The sequence below is a fragment of the Hemiscyllium ocellatum genome, chromosome 17 (genome assembly GCF_020745735.1).
Source record: "Hemiscyllium ocellatum isolate sHemOce1 chromosome 17, sHemOce1.pat.X.cur, whole genome shotgun sequence".
NCBI lineage: Eukaryota > Metazoa > Chordata > Chondrichthyes > Orectolobiformes > Hemiscylliidae > Hemiscyllium > Hemiscyllium ocellatum.
Window position 1 is genome coordinate 743,170 of NC_083417.1, and position 26,076 is coordinate 769,245.

At 44.2% G+C, this 26,076-nt stretch overlaps 1 protein-coding gene across 1 annotated transcript in view; it reads right to left on the reverse strand.

The window, feature by feature from the left end:
• Positions 1-26,076, reverse strand: part of tango6 (transport and golgi organization 6 homolog (Drosophila)) — a 217,185-nt gene that overhangs the window by 136,890 nt on the left and 54,219 nt on the right. Inside the window, exon 7 of the mRNA XM_060838313.1 lies at positions 18,258-18,337. Coding sequence (XP_060694296.1) covers positions 18,258-18,337 — 80 coding nt within the window. The remainder of the gene's footprint in view (positions 1-18,257; positions 18,338-26,076) is intronic.

Sequence of the window (26,076 nt, forward strand, 5' to 3'; positions counted from 1 at the left end):
TGATGGCAAATACAAAAGGCAGTGGACTCAACACGTGTCCTTGTGGTACACTACTTGGTACAGTCTCCAGTCTGAAAAATACCCCTCTACTATTACCCTCTTGAAGTGTCCTACCTTCAAGCTATTTCTGTATCCAACTGGGTAACTCCCCTTGGGTCCCATAAGATCTAACCTACTAACCAGTCTACCACATGGAACCTTGTGGATGTTCATTTCGACAACGTCTACTGCTCTGTCTTCATCAGTATTCTTAGTCACTTCTTCAAAAAAATTCAAGTTAGTGAGACACAATTTTCTACACACAAAACCATGTTGACGATCCCTAATCATTCTTGCCTTTCTAATTGCATGTTTTGCTGTTATAAATGCATCTGGAAGGATATACAAATAGTAAGAGTTTTGAGGGATTTGGATCAAATGCTGGCAAATGGGATTAGGTCAGATTGGGGTGTCTGGTCGGCACCCGGGTTGGGCCAAGGGTGTTTTGGTGCTGTATGATTCTATATCAGCGGGAAGGGTCTTAAATACAACTGGTCTCTCACTTCATTTTGCAAGATATCAGAAGGCAATGGCAGGTTACATTCCGCATCAGGAGCAGCTTCATCAACACAACTTGTGGCAAGTGGTCCCTCACTGTTTTGTGAGGACAACAGCCAACCACCATATGTGAGGCAATTCCAAAGTGGGAACTTGAAAGGACTGATTCCTGAATGGACTGGGTCAAACTTCACTCCAGTTCGAAGTTGTTCTAACCACTCTTATTCCCTGCAGCCTCTAATGTGTAAGCCATTAATACCCAACCCTGATGCAAACAAAAACAAAGGCTTCCCACCCATGTCCTGTAACATTGAATGAAGAATGTTTCTTTAACCATCAGCTTGTTTGAGCTTGTTAAGTATCTGAGTCATTCTTTTTGTCGCGCAAGAGCAACAATTACGCACTAAACCTATCCTGACATGAAGAATAGACATTAACATTAAATATTCAAAGCACAAAATGTACAACAGTTACATCAGATATTTCATTAAACACATGTCCAATCAAGATATTAAAGTGACCCAAAACCATGAAATTATGATCCTGGGAACTATGTAATAATACAACTGCTTGCCAAGGCTCCATACAATATGCCAAAATATCCAAAAGTTACTCAAAAAACTCTCCATCCATACTTGAATCCCTCAACACCAAATGTTAGCTTAGTATAAGCAGAGAGACTTAAATCAAGTCTCACATGTTGACTACCTAACACCCATTAATTATATTCAGATCTCAATTCTGTCCATCCCAATCTGACCCCCGGCATCCATGCCAATCCTGCCCCTGTCCGTCCATCCCAATCCCACCCTGTGTCCACCTCACTCCAATCTGACCCCATGCCTTCCCATCCCAATCTGGCCCAATGTCCATCCTTCCAGATGTATTAGTGAGAAGCAACCAAAAATGGATTCTGGTAGAAGTCGGCTCAGCCACACAACTGATAAGGAGATTATGCAGGACCCAGAGCTCAACAGGAGGAAGAGCATCCAGAGAGTGCTGTTGACAAGTGAACAAGGAGAATTCTGGGAGAAGTCAGCACAGTCACCATGAGTGCCAGCTTCGAGTAGCAACTTGATCAGCAGCTGGGAAACAGAACCAGAGAGGCAGCAGGGAGAAAACAGCAACTTAAGCAAGTAAAAACGACAATGGGACATTTCAGGCCTAGTTTCGAGTAGCAGCCTGACTTTGATCCATTACACAGAATGTAGTATGGGAGCTGGACATCACCACATCACAGATTCAAAAGTGACATTTGGTAAGTAGTGGTCAGGTAATTTGTTTTTGCCTTCTGGGATTTAGATGTTTCAGGCGAGATAGAGAGGAATGTAAAAGAGGTGGAGTTTAATTACTGATTAGGGAAGTTACTGTTGTACTGAGAGAGGGCACCTTGGAGGGCTCATCCAGCAAAGCCATATGGGCAGAACTCGGGAATAACAAGGGTGCAATCCAGCAGGAGATTTAGGAACAGATATGTGGACAGATTATGGAAAAATGGAAAAACAACAGGATTGTTGCATTTTATTGACTGGGACTCCATTAGATTCTGTGTAATCCAAGATGTAGGACGGGAAAAATTTCTGGCTGTAACAGCTGCTCCTTTTTTGAGGTATTTTATGTGCTGGAGGTGATTTCCTCGAATTCCAGGAGCAGCAATTACTGTTCATATGCTGTTACATTGTTTTGGAACTTGGGGGGAAAAAAAAATCAAAACAACAAATTTTAAAAGGGAGAAGAACACACAAAGGAAGCACACGGGGAGGTCATTGCAGGAGAGAGAGAGAGAGAGAGAGAGAGAGAGAGAGAGAGAGAGAGAAAACCTGCACAGTTACTGCCTTTGATGTTTGAATTCATGTATCGTTGGACATCGGAGTGCATCTGGGAAAATTAACAAACAGTGAAATTCACAACTAATCTTGGAGGAACTGTTGGACGAAGTTCACAGCACAGAATCAGATAAGTTAATCGTTGTTTAAAGTGTGGCTGACAGAGAATCTGCAGCAGTGAGTCGAGTGGGTTCTTTCTTCATTGTGTGTTTTTGGAGATGTGTCTCTTATAGAGTCATAGAGATGTATAGCATGGTAACAGACCCTTCGGTCCAACCTGTTCATGCCAACCAGATATCCCAACTCAATCTACTCCCACCTACCAGCACCCTGCCCATATCCCTCCAAACCCTTCCCATTCATATACCTATCCAAATGCCTCTTAAATGTTGCAGTTGTACCAGCCTCCACCACATCCTCTGGCAGCTCATTCCATACACGTACCACCCTCTGCGTGAAAATGTTGCCCCTTAGGTCTCTTTTATATCTTTCCCCTCTCACCCTAAACCTATGCCCTCTAGTTCTGGACTCCCTGATGCCAGGGAAAAGACTTTGTCTATTTACCCTATCCATGACCCTCATAATTTTGGAAACCTCTATAAGGTCACTCCTCAGCCTCCGACGCTCTCGGGAAAGCAGCCCCAGCCTGTTCAGCCTCTCCCTATAGCTCAGATCCTCCAAACCTAACAACATCCTTGTAAATTTTTTCTGAACCCTTTCAAGTTTCACAACATCTTTCCGATAGGAAGGAGACCAGAACTGCACACAATATTCCAAAAGAGGCCGAACCAATGTCCTGTACAGCTGCAACATGACCTCCCAATTCCTGTACTCAATACTCTGACCAATAAAGGAAAGCATACCAAACGCCGCCTTCACTATCCTATCTACCTGCGACTCCACTTTCAAGGAGCTATGAACCTGCACTCCAAGGTGTCTTTGTTCAGCAACACTCCCTAGCACCTGACCATTAAGTGTATACGTCCGGCTAAGATTTGCTTTCCCAAAATGCAGCACCTCGCATTTATCTGAATTAGGGCTGAGGTTAGAAATAGGAAAGGTGAGGTCACCCTGTTAGGAGTTTTCTACAGGCCTCCGAATAGTCCTAGAGACGTAGAAGAAAGGATTGCGAGGATGATTCAGGCGAAGAGTGAAAGTAATAGGGTGGTTGTTGTGGGGGACTTTAACTTTCCGAATATTGACTGGGAAAGCTATACCTCGAGTATGTTAGATGGGTCGGTGTTTGTCCAATGTGTGCAGGAGGATTTCCTGACACAATATGTAGACACGCCAACAAGAGGTGAGGCAAGTAAGCGGCCTGTCTCCCCAATATAGAGGATGTGGCCTCCTCTATATTGGGGAGACAGGCCGCTTACTTGCAGAACGCTTCAGAGAACACCTCTGGGCCGCCCGGACCAACCAACCCAACCACCCCGTGGCTCAACACTTTAACTCTCCCTCCCACTCCACCGAGGACATGCAGGTCCTTGGACTCCTCCACCGGCAGAACATAACAACACGACGGCTGGAGGAGGAGCGCCTCATCTTCCGCCTGGGAACCCTCCAACCACAAGGTATGAATTCAGATTTCTCCAGTTTCCTCATTTCCCCTCCCCCCACCTTGTCTCAGTCGGTTCCCTTAACTCAGCACCGCCCTCCTAACCTGCAATCTCCTTACTGACCTCTCCGCCCCCACCCCACTCCGGCCTATCACCCTCACCTTGACCTCCTTCCACCTATCCCACCTCCATCGGCCCTCCCCCAAGTCCCTCCTCCCTACCTTTTATCTTAGCCTGCTTGGCTACTCTCTCTCATTCCTGATGAAGGGCTTATGCTCGAAACGTCGAATTCCCTATTCCTGAGATGCTGCCTAATCTGCTGTGCTTTAACCAGCAACACATTTTCAGCTGTGATCTCCAGCATCTGCAGACCTCATTTTTTACTGGTAGGATTAGGGAAAACCCAAAGGCTTTCTATAGGTATGTCAGGAATAAAAGAATGACTAGGGTAGGAATAGGTCCAGTCAAGGATAGTAGTGGGAAGTTGTGCATGGAGGCTGAAGAGATGGGAGAGACAGTGAATGAATACTTTTCGTCAGTATTCACTCAGGAACAGGACATTGTTGCCGATGTGAATATTGAGTCACAATTAATTAGACTGGATGGCTTTGAAGTATGTAGGGAAGAGGTGTTGGAAATTCTGGAAAGGGTGAATATAGATAAGTCCCCTGGGCCTGATGGCATTTATCCTAGGATTCTCTGGGAAGCAATGGAGGAGATTGCAGAGCCATTGGCCTTGATCGTCATGTCCTCGTTGTCTACAGGAATAGTGCCAGAAGACCGGAGGATAGCAAATGTGGTTCCCTTGTTCAAGAAGGGGAGTAGGGATAACTCTAGTAACTATGAGTCTCACTTCTGTTGTGGGCAGAGTCTGAGAGAGAATTGTAAGGGATAGGATTTAAGAACATCTGGATAGGAATAATGTGATCAAGGATAGTCAGCATGGTTTTGTGAAGGGCAGGCCGTGTCTCACAAACCTTATTGAATTCTTTGAGAAGGTGACTAAGGAGGTGGACAAGGGTAAAGCGGTAGATGTGGTGTATATGGAGTTTAGTAAGGCGTTTGATAAGGTTCCCCATGGTAGGCTACTGCAAAAAATACGGAGGTATGGCATTGAGGGTGCGTTAGAGGTTTGGATTAGGAATTGGCTGGCTGAAAGAAGACAGAGGGTAGTAGTTGATGGTCAAGGTTCATCTTGGAGTGCAGTTACTAGCGGTGTTCCACAAGGATCTGTTTTGGGACCATTGCTGTTTGTCATTTTTATAAATGACCTGGAGGAGGGGCTAGAAGGTCGGGTGAGCAAGTTTGCGGATGATACGAAAGTCGGTGGAGCTGTTGACAGTGAGGAAGGGTGTGGCAGGTTACAGCGGGATATAGATAAGCTGCAGAGCTGGGCAGAAAGGTGGCAAATGGAGTTCAATGTAGCTAAGTGAGAAGTGATTCACTTTGGTAACAGTAACAAGAAGATGGGGTACTTGGCTAATGGTCGGATACTTGATAGTGTGGATGAGCAGAGGGATCTTGGTGTCCATGTACACAGATCGCTGAAAGATGCCACCCAGGTAAATAGTGCTGTGAAGAAGGCATATGGCGTACTGGCTTTTATTGGTAGAGGAATGGAGTTCCGGAGTCCTGAGGTCATGTTGCAGTTGTATAAGACTCTGGTGCGGACGCATCTGGAGTATTGTGTGCAGTTTTGGTCGCCATACTATAGGAAGGATGTGGAGGCACTGGAATGGGTGCAGAGTTTGTTTACCAGGATGTTGCCTAGTATGGTAGGAAGATCATATGAGGAAAGGCTGAGGCACTTGGGGCTATTTTCATTGGAGAAAAGAAGGTTTAGGGGTGACTTGATAGGGTGTACAAGATGATTAGGGGTTTAGATAGGGTTGCCAATGAGAACCTTTTTCCATGTATGGAGTCAGCTATTACGAGGGGGCATAGCTTTAAATTAAGGGGAGGTATGTATAGGACAGATGTTAGGGGTAGATTCTTTACTCAGCGAGTCGTGAGTTCATGGAATGCCCTGCCAGTAGCAGTGGTGGACTCTCCCTCTTTATAGGTATTTAAACAGGCATTGGATAGGCATATCGAGGAAAGTAGGCTAGTGTAGGTTAGGTGGGCTTGGGTCGGCGCAACATTGAGGGCCAAAGGGCCTGTACTGCGCTGTATTTTTCTATGTTCTATGAAACTCCAACTGCCACTTCTCAGCCCATTGGCCCATCTGGTCAAGATCCTGTTGTAATCTGAGGTAACTCTCTTCGCCGTACACTACACCTCCAATTTTGATGTCATCTGCAAACTTACTAACTGTATCTCTTATGCTCGCATCCGAATCATTTATGTAATAGTCAGAGGGAAATTGAGAAACAAACTTGTTAGGAGATCTCAGATATTTGTAAGTATAATAGTGTAGTTATGGTAGGGGATTTTAACTTTCCAAACATCGACTGGGACTGCCATGGTGTTCAAGGTTTAGATGGAGAGGAATTTCTTGTGTGTACAAGACAATTTTCTGATTCAGTGTGTGGATGTACCTACTCGAGAAGGTGCAAAATGTGACCTACTCTTGGGAAATAAGGCAGAGCAGGTGACCGAGGCATCAGTGGGGGAACACTTTGGTGCCGGCGATCATAATTCTATTAGATTTAAAATAGTGATGGAAAAGGATAGACCAGATCTAAGGGTAACTAAGGAGAGAATAAGGCCCCTCAAAGATCAGCAAGGCGGCCTTTTGTGTGGAGCCGCAGAAAATGGGGGAGATACTAAATGAGTAATTTGCATCAGTATTTACTGTGGAAAAAGATATGGAAGATATAGACTGTAGGGAAATAGATGGTGGCATCTTGCAGGATGTCCATATTACAGAGGAGGAAGTGCTGGATGTCTTGAAATGCATAAAGGTGAATAAATCCCAGGACCTGATCAGGTGTACCCGAGAACTCTATGGGAAGCCAGAGAAGTGATTGCTGGGCCTCTTGCTGGGATATTTGTATCATCGTTAGTCACAGGTGAGGTGCCGGGAGACTGGAGGTTAGCTAACGTGCTGCTACTGTTTAAGAAGGGTGGTAAGGACGAGCCAGGGAACTATAGACCAGTGAGCCTGATGTCGGTGATGGGTAAGTTGTTCTAGGGAATCCTGAGGGACAGGACATACATGTATTTGAATAGGCAAGGACTGATTAGGGATAGTCAACATGACTTTGTGCTTAGGAAATCATGTCTCACAAACTTGAGTTTTTTTGAGGAAGTAACAAAGAAGATTGATGAGGACAGATTGGTGCTGGATCCTCTACTTTTCATCATTTATATAAATGATTTAGATGCGAGCATAAGAGGTACAATTAGTAAGTTTGCAGATGACACCAAAATTAAAGGTGTAATGGACAGCAAAGAAGGTTACCTAAGATTACAACGGGATCTTGATCAGATGGGCCAATGGACTGAGAAGTGGCAGATGAGGCTTAATTCAGATAAATGCGAGGTACTGCATTTTGGGAAAGCAAATCTTAGCAAGACTTATGCACTTAATGGTAAGGTTCTAAGAAGTGTTGCTGAACAAAGAGACCTTGGAGTGCGGGTTCATAGCTCCTTGAAAGTGGAGTCACAGGTAGATAGGATAGTAAAGGTGGCATTTGGTATGCTTTCCTTTATTGGTCAGAGTATTGAATACAGGCATTGGAAGGTCATGTTGCAGCTGTACAAGATATTGGTTCGGCCAGTTTTGGAATATTGCGTACAATTCTGGTCTCCTTCCTATAGGAACGATGTTGTGAAACTTGAAAGGATTCAGAAAAGATTTACAAGGATGTTGCCAGGGTTGGAGGATTTGAGCTATGGGGAGAGGTTGAATAGGCTGTTTTCCCTGGAGTGTCGGAGGCTGAGGGGTGACCTTATACAGGTTTATAAAATCATGAGGGGGCATGGATAGAATAAATAGACAAAGTCTTTTTCCTGGGGTAGGGGAGTCCAGAACTAGAGGGCATAGGTTTAGGGTGAGAGGGGAAAGATATAAATGAGAGCTAAGAGGCAATGTTTTCATGCAGAGGGTGGTGCGTGCATAGAATGGGCTGCCAGAGGTGGTGGTGGGGTCTAGTACAATTGCGACATTTAAAAGGCATCTGGATGGTCTATGAATAGGACAGGTTTGGAAGGTTATGGGCTGGGTGCTGGCAGGTGGAACTAGATTCGGTTGGGATATCTGGTCAACATGGACAAGTTGGACTGAAGGGTCTGTTTCTATGCTGTACATCTCTATGACTCTATGTATGTAACAACAATAATTGGGTAATTGTATTTGGAGATCTTAATGTCCTCAACATTAACTGGGACTGTCACAGTTTACAGGGCTTGGAGGGGCAAAATTCTTGAAATGTGTTCAGTAAAGGTTTTAATGTCAACATATAGAAGATCTAATAAGGGACAGGGCAGACCTTATTCCTGGGAAGGAGGCCAGACAGGTGTTTGAGGTGAAAGTGGGGGAGCATTTTAGTGATAAACACCACAACATTTTAAGTTTGTTGCAGAAGAAAGAAAGAGATGGTCTGCAACTGAGTTTTGAATAGGGTAGGGCAGATTTTATTTAAAAAAGACAGATCTGGCCAAAGCAGACTGGGATCAGCCATGAGTGGGAAAATTTGCAGCAGAACAGTGGAGGGGGATTGTTCAAAATGGAACTGGTGAGTTTACAGGCCCAACATGTTCCCTTAAGAGTGAAATGTAAAAGCAATAAGCCCAGCTAGCAGTGAGAGCGGGACTTCATGTCTATCCAGGTGATTGGGAACTGCAAGCAGGTCCTGCTCAGGCACATGCTGGAGGTAAAGCTTCAAAGGCAGCACCAGTGGCAATGGCTTTGCAGCCGAACACAGCGAGTGGTGAAGCAGGACCCCAGCATCTGCAGCAGCGGTGAGAACAGGCAGCTGAGGTCACTTTCAGTACAGTGTTTCCATTCTCTCCTCCTCTTAGTCTTTGCTATTACTTACTCAACTTTTCTTCTGGCCTGCTATCTATAATCTCCTTGTTTATCTATCCTTTTTACCTCTCTCTCTCTGGGCTCATTCTCCACCTATCCGCTGACTCTCGTGACTCCCTACACCCACAGCTTCAACTTCACTCTAAACTCCACTTTATCCGAGCTGTTAAAAGTTCTGATGAAGATACACCGGATTAAAAACATTAACTATGCATTTTCCACAGATGTTGCCAGACTTTCTCGGTTCCGCAAGCAATCGGTTTTTGTTTTAGATTTCCAGTATACGCTGTTCTTTGTTTTATAAGAGTCTTTCAGTCATCTCTGAGCAATCTTGGTCTTCTGTTGCAACACTAGCCTCTTTTGTTTCATTAAGCGGCTATACTGACCAGCTGTCAATCTGAAATTTTTGCTGGATTCAGAATTTGATTTGGTCCACGTATGCATATTGCAGTTCTGGTGATGACATAACCATTGTGACAATTTTCAAGGATCCATTCGAATAGATGTTCAAGAAAACGTCAATGGTGGATCGTGCTATCAAGACACATTTAGTCTTTGTTGTTCAGGGCAAAATCCACCATTTTTTCCCATCTTGCATTATTTTTTCATTAATACTAAATTATTTTGTTGCATTATTGTTATGGAATGAGTTACCAAAGTTACATCTTATAGCTTTGTATTTCAATCTTCTCCTATAGGACCCATTTCTTTTCATCACTCATCATGCCATTTGTGTTCTGTTCTGTGTCTGTGTTTTAACTTATGTCCTTCTTTGCAACACAGTCCACACTGCCTACCTCTAATTGCCCAGAGGGCAGTTAAGAGTCAACCACACTCCTGTGAATCTGGAGTCATATCTCAGCCAGATCAGGTGAGGATGGCAGTTTGCTTGCTTAAAGGACATTAGTGAACCAGATTGATTTTTCCTGACAATGGTTTCATGGTCATTCAACTCTCAATTCCAGATTATTTTGCTTTTGAATTCAATTCCGCACTGGCAGGATTCAAACCTGGTCCCCAGAATATTACTGGTGTCTCTGGATTAATGGTCTAGCCATAAAACACTAGGTCCCCAGTTTTATCAACAACTCAGGTCAGGTTAACTGGCATGTAATTTACCATCTTCTGTCCTCCTCCCTTCTTAAACAGGAATGTTACATCAGCCTCTTCCAGTCTTCTGGGACCCTTCCTGACTCCAGTGATTCCTGAAAAATCATCAATGCCTCCACAATTTCCTCAGCAACCTGCTTCAGAACTCTGGGAGGTAGTCCATCTGATTCGGATGATTTATCCATTTCAGACTTTTCAGCTTCTCCTGCACTTTCTCTGTGCAATCTATTTCACATACCTAATTGTCTGCCTGAAAAATAAATCAAGTATTATGTGCTCTTAATTAACAAGTGAATTTCAGCAAGCCATTTGTCAGTCACCCTTCCATGGGAAATCTCTGTCCTTAGAACAATTTGTTACCTCTCCTACAATGGCTTAATTTCAAATGCAACACAGAATTAGCTTTCACTAATTCACTGGATATCTCAAGTACCACACTCAAATCCTTTCTCATAACTCAATTGATTGACACTAAGAACTTGATCTGCTTTTGCACCTTTTACTCCAGTGAACAGCAACAATTACAGTACTCAAACCACAACTGATCAAAGTAATGTACAGTTCCTTGAGAGGTCGCTGACTAATATTCAATTACCTTACATATAGACTAACACCGTGTTTGCTTTTAAACTTGCATCCACACTAATTGGCTCATGAATAGCTTCCACATCAATAATTAAGTCACTTGTCAGACATGGGCATCAATGGCTGGACAGCATTTATTGCTCGTCCCTAGCTGTCCTTTAGAAAATGATGGTAAGCTGCCTTCTTGAACCGCTGCAGTCCATGTGCTGTAGGTTGAACCTCAAAGCCTTTGAGGGAATTCCAGGATTTTGAACTGCGACAGTGAATGAACAGCAACATATTTCAAAGTCAGGATGGTGACTGGCTTGGAAGGGAACTTGAAAATGGTGGCATTCCCATGTATCTGATGCCCTTATCATTCTAGATGGAAAATTCCATCACATTCTTGACATGTGCCTTGTTGGTGATGGACAGTTCTAGGGGAGTCAGGAGATGAGTTACTTGTCGCAGTATTCCTAGCCTCTAAACTACTCCTGTAGGCATTACATTTATGTGGTAAGTCCAGTCAAGTGTTTGGTCAATTCTAACCCTAAATATCTTGATAACAAGGGATTCAGTGATGGTAATACCATTGAATGTCGAGGGCTAGTGGTTAGTTTGTCTCTTATTGGAGATGACCATTGCATGGCATTTATGTAGCACTAATATTACTTGCCATTTACCAGCTTAAGCTGCAATATTGTTCAGATCTTATTGGCATATGAACATAGGAGAAAGTGAGGTCTGCAGATGCTGGAGTATCAGAGCTGAAAATGTGTTGCTGGAAAAGCGCAGCAGGTCAGGCAGCATCCAAGGAGCAGGAAATTCGACATTTCGGGCATCCTGACAAAGGGCTTATGCCCGAAACGTCGGATTCCTGATGAAGGGCTTATGCCCGAAACGTCGAATTTCCTGTTCCTTGGATGCTCCCTGGCCTACTGCGCTTTTCCAGCAACACATTTTCAGCTCGGCATATGAACATAGGCTGCTTCAGTATGAGGAGTCACGAATAATGCTGAATGTTGTCCAAACATTGGCGAACATCCCCACTTCTGACCTTATGATAAAGGGAAAGTCAATAATGAAGCAGCAGAAAACGGTTGGACCTAGGACACCATGCTGCGAAACTTGTGCAGAGATGTCCTGGAGCTGAGATGACTGACTTCAACAGCCACAACCATCTTCCTATGTGCCAGGTATGACTCCAACCAGCAGAGAGTTTTTCCATGGTGTCTATTGATTTCACTTTGGTGAATGCAGCTTTGATGTCAAGAGCTGGCAATCTCCCTTCTGGAATTCAGCTCTTTTGCCCATGCTTAAACCCAAGTTGTAATGAGGTCAGTAGCTGAGTGGCCCTGGCAAGACCCAAACTGAGCATCACTGAGCAGGTTATTGCTATGCGGGTGCTACTTGATAGCACTGTTGATGACAGCTTCCACACCTAACCGATGATCGAGAGCAGACTGATGGAACGATAATTGGTCGGGTTGGACTTGCCCTGCTTATTGTGTACAGGACATACCTGGGAGATCATTCTACATTCTTGGGTAGAATGTTAGTGTTGTAACTGTATTGGAACATGTTTGGCTAGGGGAGTGCCAAGTTCTAGAGCACAAGTCATCAGTACAATTGCCAAAATATTGTCCGGGCCCATAACCTTTGGGATATCCAATGCTTCCAACCATTTCTTGATATCACATAGCGTGAATCAAATTGGCTCTAGATTCATATTGGTGGTTCTGGGTACTGCTAAAGGAGGCTGAAATGGAACATCGATTCAGCATTTCTGGCTGAAGGCTGCCAACGTGCCAGCCTTATTTTTTGCACTGATATGTTGGGTTCTTCCCTCAATGAGGATGGGATATTTGTGGAGCTTCTTCTAACAGTAAGTTGTTTAATAGTCCACCACCATTCATGACTGGATGTGACAGGACCACAGAGCTTAGATTAGATCCTTTGGTTATGGAATTGCTTAGCTGTGCTCTTTGGCATGCAAGTACTCCTGTTTGGTGGTTTACCAGGTTGACACCTCATTTTTAGGTGTTGTGCCTGGCATGTCCTCCTGCACTCTCCATAGAACCAGGGTTGAACTCCTGGCTTGATGGCAATGGAGTGAGGGATAGTCAGGTCATCAGGTTGCAAACTGTGTTGGAATACAATTTGCTGCTGCTGATGCCCAGAGTGCCTCATGGATGCATCGTCTAGAGTTGCTAGATCTATTTGAAGTTGTCCCATTTAGCATGGTGATAGTGCAACACAACACATTGGAGGATAGACAATAGACAACAGATGCAGGAGTAGGCCATTCTGCCCTTCGAGTCTGTCCCACCATTCAATATGTCATACAGATAGAAGCTACAGGGACATAGTTACGCCAGAGAACAGAGGTAGCTGGGTAACATATAGAGGTGGGAAGGGGAGGAAGCAGGCAGTGCAGGGGTCCCCTGTGGTTGTTCCCCTCAACAATAAGTATACCGCTTTGGATACTGTTGGGCGGGGGTGGGATGGCCTAGCAGGGGTAAGCTGCAGTGACCGGGTCTCTGGCACGAGGTCCGGCTCTGAGGCTCAGAAGGGAAAAGGGGAGAGGAGGAGAGCGCTAGTTATAGGAGCCTCTATAATTAGAGGGACAGACAGGCGGTTCTGTGGACATGGGTGCGACTCTCAGCTGGTTTGTTGCCTCCCGAGTGCCAGGATCCGAGACATGTTGGACCGTGTCTTCAGAATCCTTAAGGGGGAGGATGTGCAGCCAGAAGTCGTGGTGCACATTGGCACCAACGACATAGGTAGGAAGAGGGGTGGGGAGGTCATTCAGGAGCTCAGGGAGTTAGGCTGGAAGCTAAAAACTAGGACGGACAGAGATGTCATCTCTGGGTTGTTGCCAGTGCCACGTGACAGTGAGGCAAGGAATAGGAAGAGAGTGCAGTTGAATACATGGCTGCAAGGATGGTGTAGGAGGGAGGGCTTCAGGTATTTGGACAATTGGACTGCATTCTGGGGAAGGTGGGACCTGTACAAACAGGACGGGTTGCACCTGAACCAGGAGGGCACCAATATCCTGGGGGGGTAGGTTTGCTAGCACTCTTTGGTGGAGGGGTGGGGTTTAAACTAATTTGGCAGGGGGATGGGATCCAGACTTGTAGTCCAGCAAGTAGGTTAGCTGTTTTTCAGGATGTCTAAGAATGTAGGGAGGCTGTGGAGAAGGTAGCACTGACAGGGAACACTTGCGGACACAAGGATGGGCTCTAGTGTGTCTGCTTCAACACAAAGAGTATCAGAAATAAGGTGAACTTAAGGCGTGGATCAGTACTTGGGACTATAATGTTGTGGCCATCACGGAAACGTGGATGGAAGAGGGTCAAGAATGGTTGTTGGAGGTTCTTGGTTACAGATGTTTCAGTAAGATTAGGGAGGGGTGATAAAAAAGGAGGGGGTGTGGTGTTGTTAATTAGAAATGGTATACTGGCTGCAGAAAGGCAGTTTGAGGGGGATCTGTCTTTGTAGGAGAATGGGCTGAAGTCAGAAATAGGAAAGGAGCAGTCACCTTGTTGGGTGTTTACTATGGGCCCCCCAATAGCTGCAGAGATGTGGAGAAACAGATTGGGAAACAGATTTTGGAAAGGTGCAGAAGCCACAGGGTAGTAGTTATGGGTGATTTCAACTTCCCAAATATTGATTGGAAGCTCTTTAGATCAAGTAGATTGGAGGGGGCGGTGTTTGTACAGTGTGTCCAGGAAGCTTTTCTAACTCAGTATGTAGAATGTCCGACCAGAGGGGAGGCCATATTGGATTTGGTAATTGGTAACGAACTGGGACAAGTGATGGGCTTGTTAGTGGGTGAGCATTTTGGTAATGGTGACCACAATTCTGTGACTTTCACCTTGGTGATTGAGAGAGATAGGTGCGCGCAACAGGGCAGGTTTTACAATTGGGGGAAGGGTAAATATGATGCTGCAAGACAGGATCTGAGGAGCATAAATTGGGAGCATAGGCTTCAGGGAAGGTTGCCGTTGAAATGTGGAACTTTTTCAAGGAGCAGATACGACGTGTCCTTGATATGTATGTACCTGTCAGGCAGGAAAGAGCTGGTCGTGTGAGGGAACCTTGGTTGACAAGGGAGGTTGAATGTCGAGTAAAGAGGAAGGAGGCGGCTTTCATAAGGTTGAGGAAACAAGATTCAGACAGAGCGTTGGAGAGATACAGGATAGCCAGGAGGGAGCTGAAGAAAGGGATTAGGAGAGCTAAGAGAGGGCATGAAAAATCTTTGGCGAGTGGGATCAAGGATAACCCCAAGACCTTTTATGCGTATGTGAGAAACATGAGAATGACGAGAACGAGGGTAGGTCCGATCAAGGACAGCAGTGGGAGACTGTGTATTGAGTCGGAAGAGATAGGAGAGGTCTTGAATGAGTACTTTTCTTCAGTATTTACAAATGAGAGGGACCGTATTGTTGAAGAGGAGAGTATGAAATGGACTGGTAAGCTAGAGGAGATACTTGTTAGGAAGGAAGATGTGTTGGGCATTTTGAAAAACTTGAGGATAGACATGTCCCTGGGCCTGACAGGATATATCCTAGGATTATGTGGGAAGCAAGAGAGGAAATTGCAGAGCCGTTGGCAATAATCTTTTCATCTTCACTGTCAACGGGGGTGGTAGCAGGGACTGGACAGTGACGAATGTTGTGCCCCTGTTCAAAAAAGGGAATAGGGATAACCCCGGGAATTACAGGCCAGTTAGTCTTACTTTGGTGGTAGGCAAAGTAATGGAAAGGGTACTGAGGGATAGGATTTATGAGTATCTGGAAAGACACTGCTTGATTAGGGACAGCCAGCACGGATTTGTGAGGGGTAGGTCTTGCCTTAAAAGTCTTATTGAATTCTTTGAGGAGGTGACCAAGCATGTGGATGAGGATAGAGCAGTGGATGTAGTGTACATGGGTTTTAGTAAGGCATTTGATAAGGTTCCCCATGGTAGGTTTATGCGGAAAGTCAGGAGGCATGGGATAGTGGGAAATTTGGCAAGTTGGATAGAGAACTGGCTAACTGGTCGAAGTCAGAGAGTGATAGTAGATGGCAAATATTCAGCCTGGAGCCCAGTTACAAGTGGAGTTCCGCAGGGATCAGTTCTGGGTCCTCTGCTGTTTGTAATTTTTATTGATGACTTGGAAGAGGGAGTCGAAGGGTGGGTCAGTAAATTTGCAGACGATACAAAGATTGGTGGAGTTGTGGATAGTGAGGAGGGCTGTTGTCGGCTGCAAAGGGACTTAGATATGATGCAGAGCTGGGCTGAGGAGTGGCAGATGGAGTTCAACCCTGTCAAGTGTGAGGTTGTCCATTTTGGAAGGACAAATAAGAATGCGGAATACAGCGTTAACGGTAGGGTTCTTAGTAAGGTGGAGGAGCACAGGGATCTTGGGGTCCATGTTCATAGTTCTTTGAAAGTTGCCACTCAGATGGATAGAACTTGTAAGGAGGCCTATGGTGTATTAACGTTCATTAGCAAAGAGATTAAATTCAAGAGTCGTGAGGTGATGGTGCAACTGTACAGGACCTTGCTAAGGCCACATCTGATGTACTGTGCACAGCTCTGGTCGCCTCACTTTAGGAAAGATGTGGAAGCTTCGGAGCGGGTGCAGGGGAGATTTACCAAGATGTTGTCTGGAATGGAGAATAGGTCTTACGAGGATAGGTTGAGAGTGCTAGGCCTCTTCTCATTGGAACGGCAAAGAATGAGAGGTGACTTGATAGAGGTTTATAAGATGATCAGGGGAATAGATAGAGTAGACAGTCAGAGGCTTTTTCCCTGGGTACAACAGAGTGTTACAAGGGCACATAAATTTAAGGTGAAGGGTGGAAGGTATAGGGGGGGATGTCAGGGGTAGGTTCTTTACCCAGAGAGTGGTGGGGGCATGGAATGCGCTGACTCTGGGAGTGGCAGAGTCAGAATCATTGGTGACCTTTAAGCGGCAATTGGATAGGTACACGGATAGGTGCTTAAGCTAGGACAAATGTTTGGCACAACATCGTGGGCGGAAGGGCCTGTTCTGTGCTGTATTGTTCTATGTTCTATGGCTGATCATCCTTAATCAGTATCCTGTTCCTGTCTTATCTCCATAATCCTTGATTCCACAATCCTTGAGAACTCTATCTAACTCTTTCTTAAATGAATCCAGAGACTGGGCCTCCACTGCCCTCTGGGGCAGAGCATTCCACACAGCCACCACTCTCTGGGTGAAGAAGTTTCTCCTCATCTCTGTCCTAAATGGTCTACCGCGTATTTTTAAGCTGTGTCCTCTGGTTCGGCACTCACCCATCAGCGGAAACATGTTTCCTGCCTCCAGAGTGTCCAATCCTTTAATAATCTTATATGTCTCAATCAGATCCCCTCTCAGTCTTCCAAACTCAAGGGTATATAAGACCAGTCGCTCCAGTCTTTCAGCGTAAGGTAGTCCCGCCATTCCAGGAATTGACTTCGTGAACCTACACTGCACTCCCTCAATAGCCAGAGTATTCTCATGTGAAGGCGGTACTTCATCTGCACAAGGATTGTGCAGTGGTCACTCTCACTGTCATGGACAGACGCATTTGCAGCTGGCAGATTGGTGAGGCTGAGATCAGATATATTTTTCCCTCTTGTTGGTTCCCTAACCACCTGCTGTTGACCTAGTCTAGCAGCTATGCCCTTTAGCACCCAACCAGTTCGATAAGTCGTGCCGCTGCTGAGCCACTCTTGGCGGTGGACATTGAAATCCCCAACTCAGGGTGCATTTGACACCCTTGCCATCCTTAGTGCTTACCCCAAGTGTTGCTCATCAGCTGAGGAAGAATGGTATGTGGTAATCAGCAGGAGATTTCCTTGACCATGTTTAACCTGAAGTCATGGGACATCATGGGGTTCAAAGTCTCCTAGGGCAACTCCCTCCTGTCTGTATACCTCTGTCCTGCCACCTGTACTGGGTCTGTCCTGCTGCCTGACAAGACATATACAGGGATGGTGATAGTGATGGCTGCAATATTGTCCGAAAGCTATGATTCTGTGGGTATGACTTTGTTTGACTAGCTATTGAGACAGCTCTCCCAATTTTACCACCAGCTGCCAGATGCAAGTAAGAATGACTTTGCAGGGTCATCAGTGCTGTTTCTGTCATTGTCTTTTCTTGCGTCTAGGTCAATGCCAGGCGGTTCTTTGTTGAGACTTCATAGTGATTATTCCAACTGAGTAGCTTGCTAGGCGATTTCAGAGGGCAGCTGAGAATCAACCACATTGCTTTGGATCATGAATCACATGTAGGCTAGACCAGGTAAGGATGGCAGAATTCCATCCTTGAAGAACATTATGTACCCAGCCAAAACTTGTACCATGTCTACATGCATTTTCTGCTTAGCAATGCAAAAATCTGGTTTATATTTTGCGTGGAGGTGGTTCTCTTTGCATCACTCACTGACTTGATCCCTGATCTATTTAAACCACAACTGCAGCTTGAACGCAGGCACTATAGTGATTGCGTAACTTGCACAGTCATAAATAGGAAAACAGAAAAGGGAATGAACTGCAAACCCCGTATAACCCAAGTAAACAGTTAGGGCCATGCACTAACACAGATCTCACATAGCTTGATTCCACAACACATCCTTGGCTAATTAGGCCCTGAGCAAAGCTGGCTACTTAAGAAACAAATATGTCAATCTTACCTTATATATATCGTCCACACAGCAGGTCAGCTCTGACTCTTCCACAATCACTGCGCCCATCTGATTACATCCCTCCACATCTGAAAGGAACGAACAGAATTGAGTTAAATAGAGAGGCTGCTGGTCAGTTCCTAGTAGCAGAGAAGGACTCAACTGCAGCAGTACAAGAAAGTAGCCCACCACTACCTTCTCAAAGGTAACTATCATAAAACCATAGAAATGATACAGCACAGAAGGGGTCCATCTGTCCCATCTTGTCCACATTGACCCAAAGACACTCCGATGCCCTTTCTAATTTCATCTTCTTGCCGGTTACAGTCCTTAAGGTGCAGATTCAGGTACTTTACTTTTGAGTCTCTGTCTCCACCACCAACTGAGGATAGGCAATACATGTTGGCCCACCCAGTGTCATTCACATTCCATGACTGAATAAAAACTGTGAAAGATGCATCATAAGGGTGAACTTCCCATTGTTTAGCAACAAATAAGTCACTATGAAACGAGCAGAAAACAGGGAGAAAGAATTAAGACACTCACCAAAGTTTTTTTTTTGCACAGGACCTTTGACCTAATCTCACCCCACTCATCCCATCTCTCCTCCCCAAACCTGTCTTCTCTGTTCCCCACATTTTCCTACTCCATGTATGGGAAGGAGATAAAATCCAAAGGATAAAGATTTCAGTTGCAGTGAACTGACTAAATTCTTAATATTTAATTGCGGTTACTTGCTAAGCCTTGTTAATGGGTTCTTGGCAAAGGATGTGGTTATGCTGATGGGCAAGCTAATGAAATCCTGCTGACGAAATTCACCCACACAGAACTAAAAGTAATAAGCATTTCTCAACCATATTATTAAATAAATTAAACACATGAGATTAGTAGTCTAGTAAAATTGGCAAGTACACCTTTGGCAGAGAAAGTGAACAGTCAATAACATGAAAGCAATTCATTAAAATTGCTAACTGACTCATGTTGAACAGTTCCACACTGCCTCACATTGGAAAGCAACAGCAATACGTTGTATTCCTTTGACTAAACCATCCCAGTCACTACAACAATTCCACTTACAAGAATATCAAGTTACTACCCCATTTCCAGAAAACCCACAATTTCTAAGCCCTTAACGGTTCTATCTTTTGTATAATTACAGAAATGTGTGGAGAAGAAAGTTTGCCAGCACTTCCAAACCAGGTGAATATCAGTGACTGCTGCTGCAAGATTAATTGCACATATAGAACATAGAACAATACAGCGCAGAGCAGGCTCTTCGGCCCTCGATGTTGCGCCGACCTGTGAACTATTCTCAGCTCGTCCCCCTACACTATCCCATCATAATCCATGTGCTTATCCAAGTTTTATTTAAATCTCCCATGTATACTTGAAACTGTTGTTGTGATATCAACATTCATCAGCACTGATTATCGGGTTACAAATGCAGAATGGGAATTTCAGTGAGGTATCAGAAGTCAACTTGGTATCCCAAGGAATCGGTACCTTACCTGCAGGAGGGAAAGAGAATTGAGCAAACATAAAATGACATTCTTTTGTCTTTGAGTAAAACTACTTAAAATAAAATACATCAGGATCTACATCAGTGGAAGCACAAGGAAATATCAAACCAGTGCCTAGTAAAGGAATGGATTTTTCACACCCGGTATCTCAGACTCCTCAGTCCATCTCTCAAATTTATAGACGTGTCTGGACTGGAGGAATGAGTAGGAAGAAATCTCAATTTTGAATCTTCTGAAGTTCAACTTCCCTGGATGTCAACAGCTGAGAGATTAATGGAACACTCACCACAGCAACACAAAAGAAAAAGGGAGGGGAGAGACTGGGAGACACTGCCAAAGACACATTAAACCTGTCACAGACTGATGAATGAAATTCTCTACTCCCCTCCAATGTGGTTGGAGCAGCTTCAAGCCACAACTTTACAAACATAAATTTCTCAATCAACATAAGGAAACTAAGCATTTATAGGCACAGGAGAGGGAGCTGATTTGTCAATAAGGGGGATAAATGTGTATTTTCTGCTAATCTATAGTTTAGAATTAATACCACAAGAAAGCTTTTTTATTTGGCTTAAAGTTTGGTTAAATCCCACTGGATCAACCAGCTTTTTGAGCATCAGCTGGAGGTATAAGTGCGTCTGCAATGCTAAGAATTATTTCAATAGCACATTTTTAGATATGGAGGGAGCTTAAGAGAGTTTACAAGGATGGATGGCTATCAGTGAGAAGAATGGAAGCAGGGAGGTAGTTGAAGAAGCACATCTCATTCAAGAACAGCTTTTTCTGCGGAGTGCAACTGTATAAGTCAGGAAAGAGAAAATAAGAACAATATGGGTTGGAGAATCAATCGTGGTAGGTACAGACAATTGGGTCTGCGGACACAGATGTGACTCCAGGATAGTGCCTTGCCTCCCTGGGGCCATAGTCAATGATGGCACTGAATAGTAAGGCATCCTGAAGTGGGAAGGTGTTCAGCCAGATATCAAGATAAACACTGGTTCCAAAGACATAGGCAGAAATAGAAGGAGCTAAGTGTAGATTGAGAAGCAGGAGCTCAAGGGTTATAATCTATGGATTACTCCTGGTGCCACATGCTCGTGCGTATAGGAGTAATTGGACAGATTGGATGAATGCATGGCTGAAAGATTGACGCAGGAGGGAGAGCTAGAGATTCCTTGATCACTGGATCTGTCCTGGGGTATTTGGGACTTGTACAGATCCAACAGGTTGCACTTGAACAGCAAGGGGACCAACATCCTTGATGGTTAGAGCTTTGGTATGGATATAAACTGACTTGTCAGGAGGATCGGTTATATAGAGTGAAGGTGCAATTGGGGGTGATGGACAGGCAGGTACAGGAGAAAAGCCATGTCAGTCTCGCAGGCGGAGCATATATGGTCAGGCGATGACACAAGGGAGCATGGAAAGGCTGTATGGAATTTGTGTAAATGAAAGGAGTCGAGTAAAACAGATGATTTTACCTTGGGGTAATATCATTGTGATCATGGAGACATGGCTGAGGGAGGGGCAGTACTGGGGTATAGAATCTTCAAGTGAGGCAGGAAAAGACTGAGATGAAGAGAAATCCCTTCTCTCGGGTGTTGAGTGTCTTTGGAACTCCTTGCCATAAAGAGCTTTGGGGGCAGAGTCCTTATGTATGTTTAAGTCTGAGATAGACAGATTCTTGATCAATTGGGGAATGAAAGGTTATAGAGAAAGGGCAAGCAAGTAGACGTGAGGAATGCTGATCAGCCATGATTCTACTGAATGGTGGAGCATGCTTGACTGGATGAACAGCCTACTCCTTTTCCTATTCCTTATAGTCTTATGGCTACATAAAACAGGTAGTGGTGCTGTAATATTGATCAGAATCAATTAATGCATCAGGAGGCATGATACCATAGAAGATTCTTCAAATGAGACCAAATGGGTAGAAGGCAAAAAAAAAGGGCAATCACATTGTTGGAAGTTTTCTAAAAAGCCCCAGATAGACAGAGAGAGATAGAATAGCAGATATCTCGGCAAATCTCAGAGAAGTGTAAAAATAATAATAGAATTACAGGATCATTATGGCGCAGACTGAAACTGTTCAGTCATTGTGCTGCATCGGTTCTATCACTTAGTTTTAGTCTCCTGCCTGTTCCTCATGTGGATTTCAATTTCACCTAGGATAGAAAAAGGTGAAAGGCTTAGAGGGCTGAATTCTTAAAACACATCTAGGCTTTTCAAGTTAGCATGCATAAAGTCTTACAAGAGTGAGGGGCCAGATTTTAGGGAACGAAACCAGGCAAGTGACAGAAATTTCATGGGAGAACATTTCAGTGATAGTGACCATAACTCTAAGATTTGAGGCAGTGGATTATGGAAAAGGACAACATAGGACCAGGAACAAAGATTCTGAATTGGGGAAAGATAGACTTCAGTACAATAAGTCAGGATCCAGGCAAAGAAGACTGGAAACACATACGTTTAGAAAAAATTACATCAGGCAGTTGGGATCTTTCAAAAAGAATGGCAAGGCAGAGTGCAAACGTTCCCGTAAAGGTAGTGGGGGTGGCATGGTGTGCATCTGAAGAAATAAGCTCAGGGAACCCTGGGTGTTAAGGAATTTATAGGGTTGCTTAGGAAAACAAAGGAAACGCATAGCAGACATCAAGGGCGAAAAACAAAAGTCCCAGGGAAATGCAGAAAGTACAGAGTTTTACTTAAGAGAGTGAAGAGGGGTCATGAGAAAACACGAGTAAAAATAAAGGAAAATCCAAACTTTAAAAAGTTAATTATAAAATAAGTATATAAGAAGCAATAAAATGGCAAGAGGATAAACGGGAAAATAGAAGACTCAGAAAGGGCCAACGTGGAGATGTGTGTGGGGAGCTGGAAGACGTACGGATGGTTCTCAATGAGAACTTTGCTTCTGTATTCGATACAAAGGATGACACAGATTCAAATGTCAGAGAGGGAGACTGTTATATATTTGAAGCAAATCAACATTGAAAGGAAGGAGGTATTAGTGGTTTTAGCAGGCTTAAAATCGGGTAAATCTCCAAGCCCAGATGAGATATACCCCAAGTTACCATTGGAGGCAGGGGAGGATATTGTAAGGGTCCAACATTAATTTCAAAATCCTCGCTGGCCGACAGACTACATAATATGGGTACAGACAATCAAGAAAGTTGTTACAGATACACCAGGGAATTATAGGCGGATGAACAACAATGGTAGGGATACTTGGAAAACATTCAGCAATGGAATTAATCTCCACTTGGAGAGACAAGGGTTAATAGAGAATAGTTTTATCGGGGGAAATGATGTTTAACAAATTTGATATAATTTTTAGAGATGACGACCAGCATTGTGAATGAGGAGAGTACATTGATGTAGTTTTCATGGACTCCAATAAGGCATTTGACAAAGTCTCAAAAGGGAGTGTCCATGAGATTCAAAGTAATTTGGCAAATTGGATCCAAAATTGGCTTATTGACAGGAGGCAGAGGGTGCTCATTGTGGGTTGCTTTTGGTGACTGGAAATCTGTGTCCAGTGGCATACTGCAAGCTTTTATGCTGACCCTTGCTGTTTGCAGTGTATATTAACAACCTAGATACATATGGTTAGCACTGCTGCCTCACAGCGCCTGCGACCCGGGTTCAATTCCCGACTCAGGCGACTGACTGTGTGGAGTTTGCACGTTCTCCCCGTGTCTGCATGGGTTTCCTCCGGGTGCTCCGGTTTCCTCCCACAGTCCAAAGATGTGCGGGTCAGGTGAATTGGCCATGCTAAATTGCCCGTAGTGTTAGGTAAGGGGTAAATGTAGGGGTATGGGTGGGTTGCGCTTCGGCGGGTCGGTGTGGACTTGTTGGGCCGAAGGGCCTGTTTCCACACTGTAAGTAATCTAATCTAATCTAATCTAATCTAAATGTTAGAAATTTAAACAGCAAGTTTGCAGGTGACACAGAAATGGTGGAATGGTAATCAGCTAGGAGGAAAGTTTTAGAACACAGGACGATTCAGTAAGTCAGATGAGCTAGACAACAGCAAATGGAATTTCATCTGGAAAAGTGAGAGGTAATGCATCTGGGAGGGCTAACAGGGCATGGGAGTGCATGATGAATGATAGGACCTTGGAAAGTACAGAGAATCAGAGAGACCTTGGTTTGCATATCCACAGACCCTTGAAGGCAGTAGGATAGATAAATAAGGTGGTTAAACAAGGCATATAGGATACTTTCTTTTATTGGTCATGACAATGAATACAAGAGCAGGGAGTTTATAAAAAAGCTGTATGTAACATTAGTATTAGAATCCCTACAGCGTGGAAACAGGCCCTTTAGCCCATCAAGTCCATACCGACCCTCTGAAGAGTAACCCACCCAGGCCCATTCCCCTACCTTATGTTTATCCCTGACTAATGCACCTAACCTACACATCCCTGACACCATGGACAATTTAGCATGATCAATTCACTTAACCTGCATATCTTTGGATTGTGGGAGGAAACCCACGCAACACTGGGAGAATGTGCAAACTCCACACAGTCACTCGAGGCTGGAATCGAACCCGGGTCCCTGGCGCTTTGAGACAGCAGTGCTCACCACTGAGCCATCATTCTGCCCCTGTTCGTTTGGCCACAGCTGGAGCATTGTGTGTATTTCTGGTCATCACCCTTCAGGATGTGATTGCACTGGAGAGGACAGACAGGAACTTCACTAGGATCTCGCTTGGGCTGGAGTGTTTCAGCTATGAAGAGAGGGTAGATAGACTGGAGTGTTTTTGTTCGAGCAGAGAAGGCTCAGGCAGAACCTGACTGAGGTGTACTAAAACATGTGGGGCATAGATAGACAGGAAGAAACCTTTCCCCACAGTGGAAGAATTTCTTTTCACACAGAGGATGGTGGTTTCTGGAACTCTCAGTCGAAAGGATTATAGGGACTAAACTATCAAAAACATTTAAGCAGTAGTTGGATGAATACTTTGTTGGGAAATGGGATATAAGTAAATCGAGCTTGATATGTCCTGTCTTCTGTGCTGTAATACTCTATGACACTCACTTGGGGATCACAAGTCAACAGCACACATCTTATATTAATTTTGTACCCAGAGAGACTACAATGATAGTCAATGTGGCAGCATGGAAACATCACACTTGCGCACAAGACAAATCAATGCAGGGGATACGAATGTAAAATAGTGGAAGCATTCAACATGTTAGACAGTATCGGACACCAGTTCGCAGAAAAATCATTGACCTCATACTTAATTAGTTTCTCTCTCAACAAATACAGTCTGATCTCTAGTTATTCAGTATTAGATATTGGTTAGAGTCAATTCTAATTCAAAAATTAACTTCATCGCATGCTTGTTTAATTTCTCATTGCTGCAAATGTGTGTGTTGAATGACCAACTCCAATACTGTTTACATTGAGTCTTAGTACAGAAGCTGGCAATTTGAAACAATTGGCCTGTACAAGCGTTTATACTTACTCTTATTGCAACTTTACAGAGCACTGGTTAGGCCACAGTTAGAAAACTGTGTGCAGTTCTGGTTGCCACACTATTGAAAGAACATGATTGCACTGGAGAGAGTGCAGAGAAGATTTTGCCAGGACGTCCACAAGAATGACAAGTCTCAATTATGAGAAGACATTGGATAGGTTAAGCCTGTTTTCCCTGAAGCAGAGGAGGCTGAAGGGGATCTGATTGAAGTGTACAAAATCATGAGACACTTAGACAGGATTGAGACAAGTTTTTCCCCTGTCTGAGACCAGGGAGCACAAGATTGAGGTGAGGAGGAAAGATTTTATACTCGAAGGGGTGATAGAAATATGGAATGTAAAATGTGCTGCCAGAGAGGGTGATGGAGGCAAGTGCTCTCACAACATTTAAGAAGCATCTACATGATTACTTAAAATGCCAGTGCATAGTAGGCTATGGACCAACAGCAGGTGAATGGGATTAATGTAATTTGTTATTTGTTGGTCAGCCCAGATGTGGTGAGCTGAAGGACCAGTTTCTATGCCATTCGAGTCTATATATCAACTGAGATAGGAGTATACAAGGTAAGGAGGCAGGGAGCTGACAGGTTTATAACAGCGGAGGGAAGCTATGCCCTATGGGCGTACCAGAGAGGCATGGAAACAAATCAAAACAGCTGCGCAGATTTCCTTTTTATACTTCGAAAGCAAGGAATAAAGGGAATCTTATAGCAGAATGGTGATGTCCCTACCTCTGAGCTTGGAGACTGGGTTAAAGTCCCAACTGCTTTAGAAGTTTGTAATAATGTCTCTGAACAGGTTGTTTCAAAAATAACTAG